At 39.6% G+C, this 16,813-nt stretch overlaps 1 protein-coding gene across 2 annotated transcripts in view; it reads left to right on the forward strand.

The window, feature by feature from the left end:
• Positions 1–14,397, forward strand: part of STK31 (serine/threonine kinase 31) — a 129,782-nt gene extending 115,385 nt beyond the window's left edge. For both annotated transcript variants that reach the window (XM_016945556.4, XM_527691.9), the window contains exon 24: positions 14,016–14,397. In XM_016945556.4, the coding sequence (XP_016801045.3) occupies positions 14,016–14,246 (231 nt within the window). In that variant the 3' untranslated portion in view covers positions 14,247–14,397. The remainder of the gene's footprint in view (positions 1–14,015) is intronic.
• The last annotated feature ends 2,416 nt before the right edge of the window (positions 14,398–16,813 follow it).

Below are 16,813 nucleotides of genomic sequence, written 5' to 3' on the forward strand. Positions count from 1 at the left end.
ATGGTTGCTTTTTTGAAATTAGCATATCAACAAGATCTACCTGTATTGGGTTAATATATCTCTTAATCTCTGTTGAGCTATAAAGTTCCCCCACAACTCTTTTTCTCCATGCCATGTATTGTGTGAAAAAAATGATTTCATTTTCCATACTTTGGAGTTGGCTGATTGCATCCTTATGGTATTATTTCATAGTTCTCTTTTCCCCAGTTGAAAAAAGTGGTAGATACAGAGGTTAAGTAAATTTACATTCAGTTTTTACAGGCAGTATATTTTATATTATTGTGTCATATGAGGGGGATCATTTGGTGTTTGATTGTCACAGTAAGATTGATCAGTGTGTTCAGGCAGAAAATTTTGTATGTGCAGGGGTATATTTTTAGTTTTTCTATCCCATTGGTTTGTTTATTCATATCCCAGTGCCTCACTCATTTAACTAAAATAGACTTTATAGTAGCTTTTTAATACTTATAGGGCTAGTTCCTTCTTCACTGCTTTTTTGTTTTGTTAAAAAAAACAACAACAAAAAACAACAAAAAAATAAAGTCCGAAGTCCCAGGTTGGAGTGCAGTGGCACGATCTCAGCTCACTGCAGCCTCTGCCTCCCAGGTTCAAGTGATTCTCGTGCCTCAGCCTCCCGAGTAGCTGGTGCTACAGTCACATGCCACCATACCTGGTTAATTTTTGTATTTTTTACTAGAGATGGGGTTTTGCCATTTTGGCCAGGCTGGTCTTGAACTCTTGACCTCAAGTGATCCACCTGCCTCAGCCTCCCAAAGTTCTGGGATTACAGGTGTGAGCCACTGCTGGCCCTCATTGCTATTTTTAAAATCAGCTTTCATGGCTATTCTTGGTTGTCATTCTTCTAAGACATCTTTATAATTAACTTGTTTGGTCTCAAGGAAAAAAATTATATTTTTATTGGATTAATGTAAACTTTTTAAGTCAACTTAGGGAAAATTGTCCCATTTGTTATGAGAGTCATTTTTGTTGAAGACCATAATAAGACTTTTGTTCCTGATCTACTTTTATGGTTTTCAGGAGCATGTGTTATTTTTTCTCATTTGGATTTTGTAATATTTAATTGTTTGCACCTAGGGAAGATAACTATCTTTAAATGTTCTTAAAAACATATTCTGTAGAGTACAGACATTGGCATTCATTCATTTATCAAATATTTACTGAATGTCTGCTATATTCAGATACTGTTTTTTGCTACTTTCTGGAGATGAAGTGACAAACTAAAATTTCAAATCTTAAGGATCTTAGAGTGTAATGCAGACACTAGCAGTAAACAGATGATTTCTTTCCTTTTTTTTTTTTTTTTTTTGAGACAGTCTTGCTTGGTTGCCAAGGCTGAAGTGCAGGGGCACGATCTGAGCCACTGCAACCTCTGCCTCCCAGGTTCAAGCGATTCTCCTGCCTCAGCCGCTTGAGTAGCTGGGATTACTGGCATGCGCCACCATGCCCAGCTAATTTTTGTATTTTTGGTAGAGACAGAGTTTTGCCATGTTGGCCAGGCTGATCTTAAACTCCTGGCCTCAATGATCCACTTGCCTTGGCCTCCCAAAGTGCCTGCCTGGCCAGCAGTTAAACAGATTATTTTTATTCAGTGTGATATGTGCTTTGGTTGGAGTAATCATAAGAGGCAAATAAAAGGTATACCAAGGTGTCTCTGCAGGTGGAAATAATGGAATAGCAACATTACAGGATCATTTACATGTTCTAATACAAATAATGTCCTTTGAAATGGAGGGATATAATAAATTCTAGCTCCCATAATGATGGTGATAATGATAGCAGCAGTAGAGGTGATCCTAGAGAGTGATCACTTAAAAACCAAAACCAGAAATAGTTGACTAGATGAAGAAATTTACCCTTCCAGACAGAGAAGCTTCAGTGTGACATTTTAATAGTGTCAAATTCTGACCAGTACCTTGTTAAAAGAGGGAGAAGGAAGTAATAAAATTTATTTGTTCGTATTTCACTTGTTTTTGAGAGATTTCAGCTATGATTTTTTTCCTTTTACACTTTTTCCCCATAATTCAATTCCATTGTTTCAGTATTGGAGGCATTCCATTTCACCAAAAAGTACAGTCGTCCCTCTGTATACACAGGGCATTGGTACAGATAAAATCTACGCATACCCAAGTCCTAGAGTTGGCCCAGTGGAACCTATATATATGAAAAATCAGCCCTTTGTATCTGTGGGTGTTGAGTCCTGAGAATACTGTGTTTTTGATCTGTTTGGTTGCAGATGTGGAAACTGCAGATAGGGAGTGCTGACTGTACTTATTTATTTCATATTGATACATAATATTTGTACATATTTATGGGGTATATGTGATATTTTGTAACTTGTATGGAATGTGTTAATGACAGTCGGTATTTAGGGTATCCATTATCTTATTTATTATTTCTATGTTTTGGGAACATATCAAGTCCTCTCTTCTGGCTATTTTGAAATGTTTAATACATTGTTAACTGGAGTCATCCTACTCTGCTATCAATCACTAGTACTTATTTCTTCTGTCAACCTGGTTGTTTGTACCCATTAAACAACTCTCTTCACCCCCTTCCACCTCACCCACATTCTCTTAGTCTCTGGTATCTGTCATTCAACTCTACCTCTATGAGATCAACTGTTATAGCTCCGACATATGAGTGAGAACATTTGATATTTGTCTTTCTGTGCCTGGCTTATTTCACTTTACAGAATGACTGTTCCATCCTTGTTGCTGAAAATGACAGAATTTAATTCCTTTTTTATGGTTGAATAGTATTCCAAATTTTCTTTATATTTCTTTAATAGTGTTCCACATTGTCTTTATCCATGTGTCCATTGATGGACGCTTAGGTTTGAGTCCTTACCTTTGTAATTGTGAATAGTGCTGCAGTAAACATGGGGGTGCAGGTTTCATATACTGATTTCCTTTTTATTTTTATGAATATCAAATATTTTGACACTTAGGTTGAGTCCTTACCTTTGTAATTGTGAATAGTGCTGCAATAAACATGGGGATGCAGGTTTCATATACTGATTTCCTTTTTATTTTGATAACTATCAAGTAGTGGGATTACTGGATTGTATGATAGTTCCATTTTTAGTTTTTTGGAAAATATTTGTACTATTTTCCATAGTGGCTATACTAATTTACATTTCCACTAACAATGTATAACAGTTTCCTGTTCTCCACATCTTTGTGGAGATTTTTCAAAATAGTATTTGGCTATTTTTTGTCATTTTTTAAAATAGTGGCATTCTAGCTGATGTAAAATGATACTTCATTGTGGTTTTGATTTGCATTTCTCTGATGATTAGTGATGTTGAGCATTTTTCATATACTTATTGGTCATTTGTATGCCTTCTTTTGAGAAATGTCTATTTATGTCCTTTGCCCACTTTTTAATGGAATTGTTTTCCCTGTCGAGTTTCTTGTATATTCTGGATATTAGTCCTGTGTTGGATGAATAGTTTGCAAATTTTTCCTTCAATTCAACAAATTGTCTCTTACACTCTGTTGATTATTTCCTTTGCTGTGCAGAAGCATTTTAGTTAAGTATAGTCCCATTTGTCTCTTTTTGTTTTTGTTGCCTGTGCTTTTGAGGTCTTAGCCATAAAAATCTTTGCCTAGGCCAATGTCATGAAGTGTTTCCCTTATGTTTTCTTCTAGTATTTTTATAGTCTTGGGTTTTACATTTAAGTCTTTAATCAATCTTGAATTGATTTTTATATATGGTGAGAGGTGAGGGTCTACTCTTAACTCTTTTGCATATGGCTATCCAGTTTTCCCAGCACCATTTATTGAAGTGGGTGTCTTTTCCCCAGTATATGTTCTTGGTGCCTTTGTGAGAAATTGGTTGGCTGTTTATTTCTGGGGTTTCAATTCTATTCTATAGGTGCATATATCTATTTCTATACTAATAAAACGCTGTGTTGGTTACTATAGCCTTGTAAGATATTTTGAAGTCAGTGGGATGCCTCCACCTTTGTTCTTTTTGCTGATAACTGTTTTGACTATTTGTGCTCTTTTTTAGTTCTACATGAAATTTAGGATTTTTTTCTATTTATGTGAAAAATTACATTGCTATTTTGATAGGGATTGCTTTGAATCTGTAGATTTCTTTGGGTAGTATGGGCATTTTAACAATACTAATCTTCTGATCCAGGAGCATGGAGTGTCTTTCCATTTGTTAGTGTCCTTTTCAGTTTCTTTCATCAGTGTTTTGTAGCTTTCTTTGTAGATATCTTCCACCTCTCTGTTTAAATTTCTTCCTAGGTAATATATTTATTTTGTAGCTATTGTAAATGGGATTACTTTCTTGATGTCTTTCTTAGCTAGTTCATTATTGGTTTATAGAAATGCTACTGATTTTTACATGTTGATTCTATATCCTGCGATTTACTATATTAATCAGACCTAAAAGCTTTTTGGTGGAGTCTTTAGGTTTTTCTAGATAGAAGATTATGTCGTCTGCAAAGAGGGACAGTTTGACTTTTTCTTTTTCTTTTTTTATTATTATTATATTTTAAGTTTTAGGATACATGTGCACAACGTGCAGGTTTGTTACCTATGTACACATGTGCCATGTTGGTGTGCTGCACCCATTAACTCGTCATTTAGCATTAGGTGTATCTCCTAATGCTATCCCTCCCCCCACCCCACAACAGTCCCCAGTGTGTGATGTTCCCTTTCCTGTGTCCATGTGTTCTCATTGTTCAGTTCCCACCTGTGAGTGAGAATATGTGGTGTTCGGTTTTTTGTCCTTGCGATAGTTTGCTGAGAATGATGGTTTCCAGCTTCATCCATGTCCCTACAAAGGACATGAACTCATCCTTTTTTATGGCTTGCATAGTATTCCATGGTGTATATGTGCCACATTTTCTTAATCCAGCCTATCATTGTTGGACATTTGGGTTGGTTTCAAGTCTTTGCTATTGTGAATAGTGCCGCAGTAAACATATGTGTGCATGTGTCTTTATAGCAGCATGATTTATAATCATTTGGGTATATACCCAGTAATGGGATGGCTGGGTCAAATGGTATTTCTAGTTCTAGATCCCTGAGGAATTGCCACACCAACTTCCACAATGGTTGAACTAGTTTACAGTCCCACCAACAGTGTAAAAGTGTTCCTATTTCTCCACATCCTCTCCAGCACCTGTTGTTTCCTGACTTTTTAATGATCACCATTCTAACTGGTGTGAGATGGTATCTCATTGTGGTTTTGATTTGCATTTCTCTGATGGCCAGTGATGATGAGCATTTTTTCATGTGTTTTTTGGCTGCATAAATGTCTTCTTTTGAGAAGTGTCTGTTCATATCCTTCGTCCACTTTTTGATGGGGTTGTTTGTTTTTTTCTTGTAAATTTGTTTGAGTTCATTGTAGATTCTGGATATTAGCCCTTTGTCAGATGAGTAGGTTGCAAAAATTTTCTCCCATTTTGTAGGTTGCTTGTTCACTCTGATGGTGGTTTCTTGTGCTGTGCAGAAGCTCTTTAGTTTAATTAGATCCCATTTGTCAATTTTGACTTTTGTTGCCATTGCTTTTGGTGTTTTAGACAAGAAGTCCTTGTCCATGCCTATGTCCTGAATGGTATTGCCTAGTTATTCTTCTAGGGTTTTTATAGTTTTAGGTCTAACATGTAAGTCTTTAATCCATCTTGAATTAATTTTTGTATAAGGTGTAAGGAAGGGATCCAGTTTCAGCTTTCTATATACGGCTAGCCAGTGGTCCCAGCACCATTTATTAAATAGGGAATCCTTTCCCCATTGCTTGTTTTTGTCAGGTTTGTCAAAGATCAGGTAGCTGTAGATGTGTGGTATTATTTCTGAGGGCTCTGTTCTGTTCCATTGGTCTCTGTCTCTGTTTTGGTACCAGTATCATGCTATTTTGGTTACTGTAGCCTTGTAGTATAGTTTGAAGTCAGGTAGCGTGATGCCTCCAGCTTTGTTCTTTTGGCTTAGGATTGACTTGGCAATGCGGGCTCTTTGTTGGTTCCATATGAACTTTAAAGTAGTTTTTTCCAATTCTGTGAAGAAAGTCATTGGTAGCTCGATGGGGATGGCATTGAATCTATAAATTACCTTGGGCAGTATGGCCATTTTCTTGATATTGATTCTTCCTACCCATGAGCATGGAATGTTCTTCCATTTCTTTGTATCCTCTTTTACTTCATTGAGCAGTGGTTTGTAGTTCTCCTTGGAGAGGTCCTTCACATCCCTTGTAAGTTGGATTCTTAGGTATTTTATTCTCTTTGAAGCAATTGTGAATGGGAGTTCACTCATGATTTGGCTCTCTGTTTGTGTGTTATTGGTGTATAAGAATGCTTGTGATTTTTGCACATTGATTTTGTATCCTGAGACTTTGCTGAAGTTGCTTATCAGCTTAAGGAGATTTTGGGCTGAGATGATGGGGTTTTCTAGATATACAATCATGTTATCTGCAAACAGGGAAAATTTGACTTCCTCTTTTCCTAATTGAATGCCCTTTCTTCCTTCTCCTGCCTGATTGCCCTGGCCAGAACTTCCAACACTATGTTGAATAGGAGTGGTGAGAGAGGGCATCCCTGTCTTGTGCCAGTTTTCAAAGGGAATGCTTCCAGTTTTTGTCCATTCAGTATGATATTGGCTGTGGGTTTGTCATAGATACCTCTTATTATTTTAAGATACATCCCATCAATACCTAATTTATTGAGAGTTTTTAGCATGAAGGGCTGTTGAATTTTGTCAAAGGCCTTTTCTGCATCTATTGAGATAATCATGTGGTTTTTGTCTTTGGTTCTGTTTATATGCTGGATTACGTTTATTGATTTTCATATGTTGAACCAGCCTTGCATCCCAGGGATGAAGCCCACTTGATCATGGTGGGTAAGCTTTTTGATGTGTTGCTGGATTCGGTTTGCCAGTATTTTATTGAGGATTTTTGCATCAATGTTCATCAGAATATTGGTTTAAAATTCTCTTTTTTGGTTGTGTCTCTGCCCGGCTTTGGTATCAGGATGATGCTGGCCTCGTAAAATGAGTTAGGGAGGATTCCCTCTTTTTCTATTGATTGGAATAGTTTCAGAAGGATTGGTACCAGCTCCTCCTTTTACCTCTGGTAGAATTCAGCTGTGAATCCATCTGGTCCTGGACTTTTTTTGGTTGGTAAGCTATTAATTATTGCCACAATTTCAGAGCCTGTTATTGGTCTATTCAGAGATTCAACTTCTTCCTGGCTTAGTCTTGGGAGAGTGTATGTGTCGAGGAATTTATCCATTTCTTCTAGATTTTCTAGTTTATTTGCGTAGAGGTGTTTATAGTATTCTCTGATGGTAGTTTGTATTTCTGTGGGATCACTGGTGATACCCCGTTTGTCATTTTTTATTGCATCTATTTGATTCTTCTCTCTTTTCTTCTTTATTAGTCTTGCTAGCGGTTTATCAATTTTGTTGATCTTTTCAAAAAACCAGCTCCTGGATTCATTGATTTTTCGAAGGGTTTTTTTGTGTCTATATGTACTTCAGTTCTGCTCTAATCTTAGTTATTTCTTGCCTTCTGCTAGCTTTTGAATGTGTTTGCTCTTGCTCCTCTAGTTCTTTTAATTGTGATGTTAGGGTGTCAATTTTAGATCTTTCCTGATTTCTCTTATGGGCATTTAGTGCTATAAATTTCCCTCTACACACTGCTTTGAATGTGTCCCAGAGATTCTGGTATGTTGTGTCTTTGTTCTCGTTGGTTTCAAAGAACATCTTTATTTCTGCCTTCATTTCGTTATGTGCTCAGTAGTCATTCAGGAGCGGGTTGTTCAGTTTCCATGTAGTTGAGTGGTTTTGAGTGAGTTTCTTAATCCTGAGTTCTAGTTCATTGCACTGTGGTCTGAGAGACAGTTTGTTATAATTTATGTTCTTTTACATTTGCTGAGGAGTGCTTTACTTTCAACTATGTGGTCAATTTTGGAATAGGTGTGGTGTGGTGCTGAAAAGAATGTATATTCTGTTGATTTGGGGTGGAGAGTTCTGTAGATGTCTATTAGGTCCTCTTGGTGCAGAGCTGAGTTCAATTCCTGGATATCCTTGTTAACTTTCTGTCTTGTTGGTCTGCCTAATGTTGACAGTGGGGTGTTAAAGTCTCCCATTATTATTGTGTGGGAGCCTAAGTCTCTTTGTAGGTCACTCAGGACTTGCTTTATGAATCTGGGTCCTCCTGTATTGGGTGCATATATATTTAGGATAGTTAGTTCTTCTTGTTGAATTGATCCCTTTACCATTATGTAATGGCCTTCTTTGTCTCTTTTGATCTTTGTTGGCTTAAAGTCTGTTTTATCTGAGACTAGGATTGCAACCCCTGCCTTTTTTTGTTTTCCATTTGCTTGGTAAATCTTCCTCCATCCCTTTATTTTGAGCCTATGTGTGTCTCTGCACGTGAGATGGGTTTCCTGAATACAGCACACTGATAGGTCTTGACTCTTTATCCAGTTTGCCAGTCTGTGCCTTTTAATTGAAGCATTTAGCCCATTTACATTTAAGATTAATATTGTTATGTGTGAATTTGATCCTGTCATTATGATGTTAGCTGGTTATTTTGCTTGTTAGTTGATGCAGTTTCTTCCTAGCCTTGATGGTCTTTACAATTTGGCATGTTTTTGCAGTGGCTGGTACCTATTGTTCCTTTCCATGTTTAGTGCTTCCTTCAGGAGCTCTTTTAGGGCAGGTCTGGTGGTGACAAAATCTCTCAGCATTTGCTTGTCTGTAAAGTATTTTATTTCTCCTTCATTTATGAAGCTTAGTTTGGCTGGATATGAAATTCTGGGTTGAAAATTCTTTTCTTTAAGAATGTTGAATATTGGCCCCCACTCTCTTCTGGCTTGTAGAGTTTCTCCTGAGAGATTCGCTTTTAGTCTGATGGGCTTCCCTTTGTGGGTTACCTGACCTTTCTAAACTCTGGCTGCCCTTAACATTTTTTCCTTCATTTCAACTTTGGTGAATCTGACAATTATGTGTCTTGGAGTTGCTCTTCTTGAGGAGTATCTTTGTGGCATTCTCTGTATTTCCTGAATTTGAATGTTGGCCTGCCTTGCTAGATTGGGGAAGTTCTCCTGGATAATATGCTGAAGAGTGTTTTCCAACTTGGTTCCATTCTCTTCGTCACTTTGAGGTACACCAATTAGACGTAGATTTGGTCTTTTCACATAGTCCCATACTCCTTGGAGGCTTTGTTCATTTCTTTTTATTCTTTTTTCTCTAAACTTCTCTTCACACTTCATTTCATTCATTTCATCTTCCGTCACTGATGCCCTTTCTTCCAGTTGATCGCGTCGGTTACTGAGTCTTGTGCATTCGTCACGTATTTCTCGTGCCATGGTTTTCAGCTCCATGAGGTCCTTTATGGACTTCTCTGCATTGGTTATTCTAGTTATCCATTTGTCTTATTTTTTTCAAAGTTTTTAACTTCTTTGCCATTGGTTCGAACTTCCTCCTTTAGCTTGGAGTAGTTTGATCTTCTGAAGCCTTCCTCTCTCAACTCGTCAAAGTCATTCTCTGTCCAGCTTTGTTCCGTTGCTGGTGAGGAGCTGCATTCCTTTGTTGGAGGAGAGGCTCTGATTTTTAGAGTTTCCGGTTTTTCTGCTCTGTTTTTTCCCCATCTTTGTGGTTTTATCTACCTTTGGTCTTTGATGATGGTGACGTACAGATGGGTTTTTGGTGTGGATGTCCTTTCTGTTTGTTAGTTTTCCTTCTAACAGTCAGGACCCTCTGCTGCAGGTCTGTTGTAGTTTACTGGAGGTCCACTCCAGACCCTGTTTGTCTAGGTATCAGCAGTGGTGGCTGCAGAACAGTGGATACTGGTGAACCACAAATGCTGCTGCCTGATCGTTCCTCTGGGAGTTTTGTCTCAGAGGAGTACCCGGCCATGTGAGGTGTCAGTCCACCCTTACTGGGGGGTGCCTCCCAGTTAGGCTACTCGGGAGTCAGGGACCCACTTGAGGAGGCAGTCTGCCCGTTCTCAGATCTCCAGCTGTGTGCTGGGAGAACCACTACTCTCTTCAAAGCTGTCAGACAGGGACACTTAAGTCTGCAGAGGTTATTGCTGTCTTTTGTTTGTCTGTGCCCTGCCCCCAGAGGTGGAGCCTACAGAGGCAGGGAGGCCTCTTTGAGCTGTGGTGGGCTCCACCCAGTTTGAGCTTCCCAGCCACTTTGTTTACCTACTCAAGCCTGAGCAATGGCGGGCACCCCTCCCCCAGCCTCGCTGCTGCCTTGCAGTTTGATCTCAGATTGCTGTGCTAGCAATGAGCGAGGCTCCTTGGGCGTAGGTGCCGGATATAATCTCCTGGTGTGCCGTTTGTTAAGCCCATTGGAAAAGCGCAGTATTAGGGTGGGAGTGACCCGATTTTCCAGGTGCCATCTGTCGCCCCTTTCTTTGACTAGGAAAGGGAATTCCCTGACCCCTTGCGCTTCCCGGGTGAGGTGATGCCTCGCCCTGCTTCAGCTCACGCATGGTGTGCTGCACCCACTGTCCTGCACCCACTGTCTGGCACTCCCCAGTGAGATGAACCCGTTACCTCAGTTGGAAATGCAGAAATCACCCGTCTTCTGCGTCGCTCACTCTGGGAGCTGTACACTGGAGCTGTTCCTATTTGGCCATCTTGGCTCCACCCCCTGACTTGTTCTTTTTCAATTTGGATTCCTTTTATTTTTCTTGCCTGATTGTTCTGACTAGGACTTCCAGGACTGTGTTGAAGAGAAGTGGTGAAAGTGGAGATCCTTGTCTTATTCCAGTTCTTTAGAGGAATGTTTTTCTTTTTCTTTCTTTTTTTTTGTTTTTCTTTTTTTTTGAGATGGAGCTTCATTCTTGTTGCCCAGCTGGAGTGCAGTGGCGTGATCTCAGCGCGCTGCAACCTCCACCTCCTGGGTTCAAGCAGTTCTCTTGCCTCAGCCTTGCCAAGTAGCTGGGATTACAGGTGCCCGCCATGATGCCCAGCAAATTTTTTTTTTTTTTGTATTTTTTAGTAGAGACGAGGTTTCACTGTGTTGGTCAGGCTGATCTTGAACTCCTGACCTCACGTGATGTGCCCACCTCGGCCTCCCAAAATGATGGGATTACAGGCGTGAGCCACTGTGTCTCACTAGAGGATTGCTTTTCTTTTCCCCATTTAGTAATGATGTTAGCTGTGGCTTTGTTACAGATAGGCTTTATTTTGTTGAGGTATGTTACTTATATACCTAGTTTGTTGAGAGCTTTTATCATAAAGGGATGTTTTAATCTATTAAATACTTTTTCTGTGTCTATTGAGATCGTTTGCCATATGGTTTTTGCTCTTTGTTCAGTTGATGTGATGGATCATGTCACTGATTTGGGTGTGTTGAACCATCCTGGCATCCCTGGGATAAATGCTAATTAATCATGGTGTATTATATTTTTGATGTGCTGTTGGATTCGGATTGGTAGTATTTTGTTGAAAAATTTTGCATCTGTGTTCATCAGGGATACTGGTCTATAATTTTTTGTTGTTGTTGTGTCCTTGTCTGGTTTTGGTATCAAGGTAATGGTGGGCTGGGCCTTGTAGAACAAGTTAGGGAGAATTCTCGCCTCTCGAACCTTTGCAGTAGTTTGAGGATAATTGATGTTAGTTCTTTGAAAGTTCAGTAGAATTCAGCAGTGAAGCTCTCTGGTCCTGGACTTTTCTATGTTGGGAGACTTTCTCTTACTGACCAAATCCCGTTACTTGTTACTGGTCTGTTCATGTTTTCTATTTCTTACTGATTCAAACCTGGTAGGTTGTATGTGTCCAGGAATTTATATATTTCCTCTAGGTTTTCCAGTTGTTCATGTATAGTTATTCATAATAGTCTTTATGTTTTGTATTTTTTTGTTTGTTTGTTTTGAGACAGAGTCTCCCTCTGTTGCCCAGGCTGGAGTACAGTGGTGCAATCTTGGCTCACTGCAAGCTCCGCCTCCCGGGTTCATGCCATTCTCCTGCCTCAGCCTTCCACGTAGCTGGGACTACAGGCGCCCACCACAACGCCCAGCTAATTTTATGTTTTGTATTTTTGTGATATCAGGCATAGTGTCTTCTTTTTCATTTCTGATTGTGTTTATTGCAGCTTTTTTAAAGTTTTAGTACAGCTAGCAGTTTATTGATTTTGTTTATCTTTTAAAAAAATTTTTTTTGTGGATCCTTTGTATTTTTTTTAGTGTATTTCACTTAGTTCTGCTCTCATCGTTATTCTTTGTTTTCTACTAATATGTATCAGGTCGTTTATTTGTAATCTTACTCCTTTTTTGATAGAAGAATTTATTGCTATAAACTTCTCTTTTCTCACTGCTTTTGCTATATCTCATCAGTTTTGTTATGTTGCTTTGATTTTCAGTTGTTCTAAGATATTTTCTTATTCCCTCTTTAACTTCTTCCTTGAACCAGTGATTGCTCGAAGACATTTTCTAATTCCCTCTTTAATATCTTCCTTGACCCAGTGGTCATTCAGCAGCACGTTGTTTAATTTCCATGTTGTGTGTGTGTGTGTGTGTGTGTGTGTTGTTTTTGAGCTGGGGGTCTCACTCTGTTGCCCAGGCTGGAGTGCAGTGGTGTGATCTCATCTCACTGCAACTTCTGCCTCATGGGCACAAGCAATTCTCCTGCCTCAGCCTCTTGAGTAGCTGAGATTATAGGTGTCTGCCACCACACTCATCTAATGTTTGTATTTTTAGTAGAGACAAGGTTTCACCATGTCAGCCAGGCTGGTCTCAAACTCCTGACCTTAAGTGATCCACCTGCCTCCACCTCCCAAAGAGCTGGGATTATAGGCATGAGCCACCGTGCCTGGCCAATTTCCATGCGTTTGTATAGTTTTCAGTTTCTCTTGTTGATTTTTAGTTTTCCATTGTGGTCTGAGATGATACTGGATATGATTTTAATTTTAAAACTTTTTTGAGCTTTGTTTTGTGGCTTAAGATATGGTCTTTTCCTATAGAATGTTCCATATGCTCATGAGAAGTATGTGTATTCTGTTGCTGTTGGGTAAAGTGTTCTGTAAATATTTGTTAGGTTGTTTTTTAAGTGCAGTGTAAAATCAGTTTTTTAATAATTAATTTTCTCTCTAGATTATCTGTCTAGTGGTGAGAGTTGGGTGGAGTCTGTTTCTCCCTTTAGATCTAATAATATTTGATTTATATATCTGGGTGCTCTGTTGTTGGATCCATGTATATGTTTAGAATTGTTATATTCTCTTGCTGAATTGATCCCTTTATTATTATATAATGACCTTCTTTGTCACTTTTTGCTCTTTTTGACTTAAAGTCTGTCTTACCTGATACAAGTATAGTTACACCTGCTTGCTTTTGGTTTCCTTTTGTATGGAACATCTTTTCCCATCTTTTTGCAGCATACAATTGGGTCATTTAAAAAAAAGAAAAACTCCTTTCAACCAGTCTATATCTTTTAGGTGGAAAGTTTAACTGGTTTACATTCAAGGCTGTCATTGATACATGCATGAGGGTTAATTTCTGTCATTGTATTAATTGATTCTGGTTGTTTTGTGTATCTTTTGTTTCTTATTTTCTCTCTTATTCATTGTGGTTTGGTGGTTTTCTGTCGTGGTAACACTTGAATTCTTTCTTTTATTTGTGTGTTTGTTTTACCAGTGGAGTTTACATGTGTTTTGTAATGGTAGATATTGTTCTTTCACTTCCAAGTATACAACTCTCTTAGTAGAGACGGGGTTTCACTGTGTTGGCCAGGCTAGTCTTGAACTCCTGACCGCAGGTGACCTCAGGTGATTCCCCCCACCACGGCCTCCCAAAGTGCTGGGATTACAGGCATAAGCCACTGTGCCCAGCCAGATGATCTCTTTGCAGTGTGATTATCGGCTCATTATTTTGGTGTTTTTTTTTTGTTGAGGGGAGTACCAGATACCTCGTCAGTCATCTTGAAACCCCTCCTTCCTGACTGTATTTATTGAAAAAATAAGTCCACTTCCTTCTTCATTACAGATTTGTCCTTTTGTTCCTTTGTTTTGTAACACCTGTTTTTCCTTGCAGGATGATAAAGTCAAATCCCTCCTCTGTAGCTTGATATATTATAGAAGTTCAATGACTGCTGAACAAGTTTTAAATGCTGAATGTTTCTTGATGCCAAAGGAGAAATCAGTTCCAAACCCAGAAAAAGATACTGAATACACCCTATATAAAAAGGAAGAAGAAATAAAGACGGAGAACTTGGATAAATGTATGGAGAAGACAAGAAATGGTGAAGCCAACTTTGATTGTTAAATTATTGTTGTTGTTGTTGCAGAGGTTCTTTTTAAAAACTTTGTTTAGTTTGGTTAATACACAGAAATATCTAGAAATGTTCTGGGACTAGTTGAGTTGTATCTTTAGTATTCAGGTTGTGAAAAATAAAGATGTTTGGCTATGCACAAAATAGTTTGTATGCTTTGAACTTTAGTTTACTTGGAGCTTGATATGGTTTGGCTGTGTCCCCACCCAAATTTCATTTTGAATTGTAATTCCCATAATCCCCACGTGTTGTGAGAGGGACCTGGTGGGAGGTAATTGAATCATGGGGGCAGGTTTTTCCCATACTGTTCTCATGGTAGTGAGCAAGTCTCATGAGATCTGATGGTTTTATAAAGGGGAGTTGCCCTACACAAGCTTTTTGCCTGTTACCAGTAAGACATGCTGTCACTCTTCCTTCACCTTCCACCACAATTGTGAGGCCTCCCCAGCCATGTGAGCAACTGTGAGTCCATTAAACCTCTTCCCTTTATAAATTATCCAGTCTCACGTTTGTCTATTAGCAGCATGAGAACAGACTAATAAAGTAAATTGGTACTATGAGTGGGGTGCTGCTGTAAAGATACCCAAAAATGTGGAAGTGACTTTGGAACTGGGTAACAGGCGGAGGTTGGAACAGTTTGGAGGGCTCAGAAGAGGACAGGAAGATGTGGGAAAGTGTGGAACGTCCTAGAGACTTGTTGAATGGCTTTGACCAAAATGCTGATAGTGATATGGCCAATGAAGTCCAGGTTGAGGTGGTTTCAGATGGAGATGAGGAACTTGTTGGAAATTGGAGTAAAGGTGACTCTTGCAATGTTTTAGGAAAGAGACTGGGAGCATTTTTGCCCTAGAAATTTGTGCAACTTTGAACTTGAGAGAGAGAGATTTAGGGCATCTGGTGGAAGAAATTTCTAAGTAGCAAAGCATTCAAGATGTGACCTGGGTGTTGTTAAAAGCATTCAGTCTTATGTATTCACAAAGATATGGTTTGGAATTGGAACTTATGTTTAAAAGCAGAGCATAAAAGTTCAGAAAATTTGCAGCCTGATGATGCGATAGAAAAGAAGAACCTATTTTCTGAGGAGAAATTGAAGCCAGCTGTAGAAATTTGCATAAGTAATGAGGGGCCAAATGTTAATCACTAAGAGAATGGGGAAAATGTCTCCAGGGCATATCAGAGACCTTTGTGGCAGGCTCTCCTATCATAGGCCCAGAGGCCTAGGAGGAAAAATGGTTTCATGGGCTGGGCCCACGGTCCCCCTGCTGTGTGCAGCCTAGAGACTTGGTGCCCTGCATCCTGGCTGCTCCAGCTGTGGCTAAAAGGGTCCAAGGTACAGCTCTGCCCATGGCTTCAGAGGGTGCAAGCTCCAACCCTTTAGCAACTTCCAACTTCCATGTGGCATTGAGCCTGCAGGTGCACAGAAGTAAGAATGGAGGTTTGGGAACCTCCACCTACATTTCAGGGGATCTTTGGAACCACCTGGATGTCCAGGCAGAAATTTTCTGCAGAGGTGGGACCTTCATGGAGAACCCCTGCTAGGGCAGTGTGGAAGGGAAATGTGGAGTCAAAGTCCCCACACAGAGTCCGTACTGGGGCATTGCCTAGTGGAGCTGTGAGGAGAAGGCCATGGCCCTCCAGGCCCCAGAATGGTAGATCCACTGACAGCTTACACTTTGCACCTGGAAAAGCTGCAGACAACACCAGCTTGTGAAAGCAGCTGGGGTGGGGGGTGGTTGCTGTACCCTGCAAAGCTACAGGGGCAGAGCTGCCCAAGGCCATGGGAACCCAACTCTTGCATCAGTGTGACCTGGATATGAGTCAAAGGAGGTCATTTTGGAGCTTTAAGATTTGGCTGCCTTGCTGGCTTTTGAACTTGCATGGAGCACTGGATTTCAAACTTGTATGTAGTCCCTTTATTTTGGCCAATTTCTCCCATTTGGAACAGGTGTATTTAACCAATGCCTGTACCCCCATTGTATCTAGGAAGTAACTAACTTGCTTTTGATTTTACAGGCTCATAGGCAGAAGGGACTTGCCTTGTCTCAGATGAGACTTTGGACTCTGGACTTTTGAGTTAATGCTGAAATGAGTTAAGATTTTGGGGGACTGTTGAGAAGGCATGATTGGTTTTGAAATGTGAGGACGTGAGATTTGGGAAGGGCCAGGGATGGAATTACATGGTTTGGCTGTGTCCCCACTCAAATTTTACCTTGAATTGTTATAATCCCCATGTGTCAAGGGTGGGCCCAGGTGCAGATAATTTAATCATGGGGACAGTTTCCCCCATACCATTCTTGTGATAGTGAATAAGTCTCATGAGATCTGATGGTTTTATAAATGGGAGTTCCTTGCACAAGACCTCTTGCCTGCCACCATGTAAGATGTTCCTTTGTTCTTCCTTTGTCTTCTGCCATGATTGTGGGGCCTCCCCAGCCATGTGGAACTGTGAGTCCATTTAACCTCTTTCCTTTATAAATTACTCAGTCTTGGGTATGTCTTCATCAGAAGCATGAGAACAGACTAATATAGAGTTATTAAAGAAGGATATTCTGATTCTAAT

Source organism: Pan troglodytes, chromosome 6 (genome assembly GCF_028858775.2).
Source record: "Pan troglodytes isolate AG18354 chromosome 6, NHGRI_mPanTro3-v2.0_pri, whole genome shotgun sequence".
Lineage (NCBI taxonomy): Eukaryota > Metazoa > Chordata > Mammalia > Primates > Hominidae > Pan > Pan troglodytes.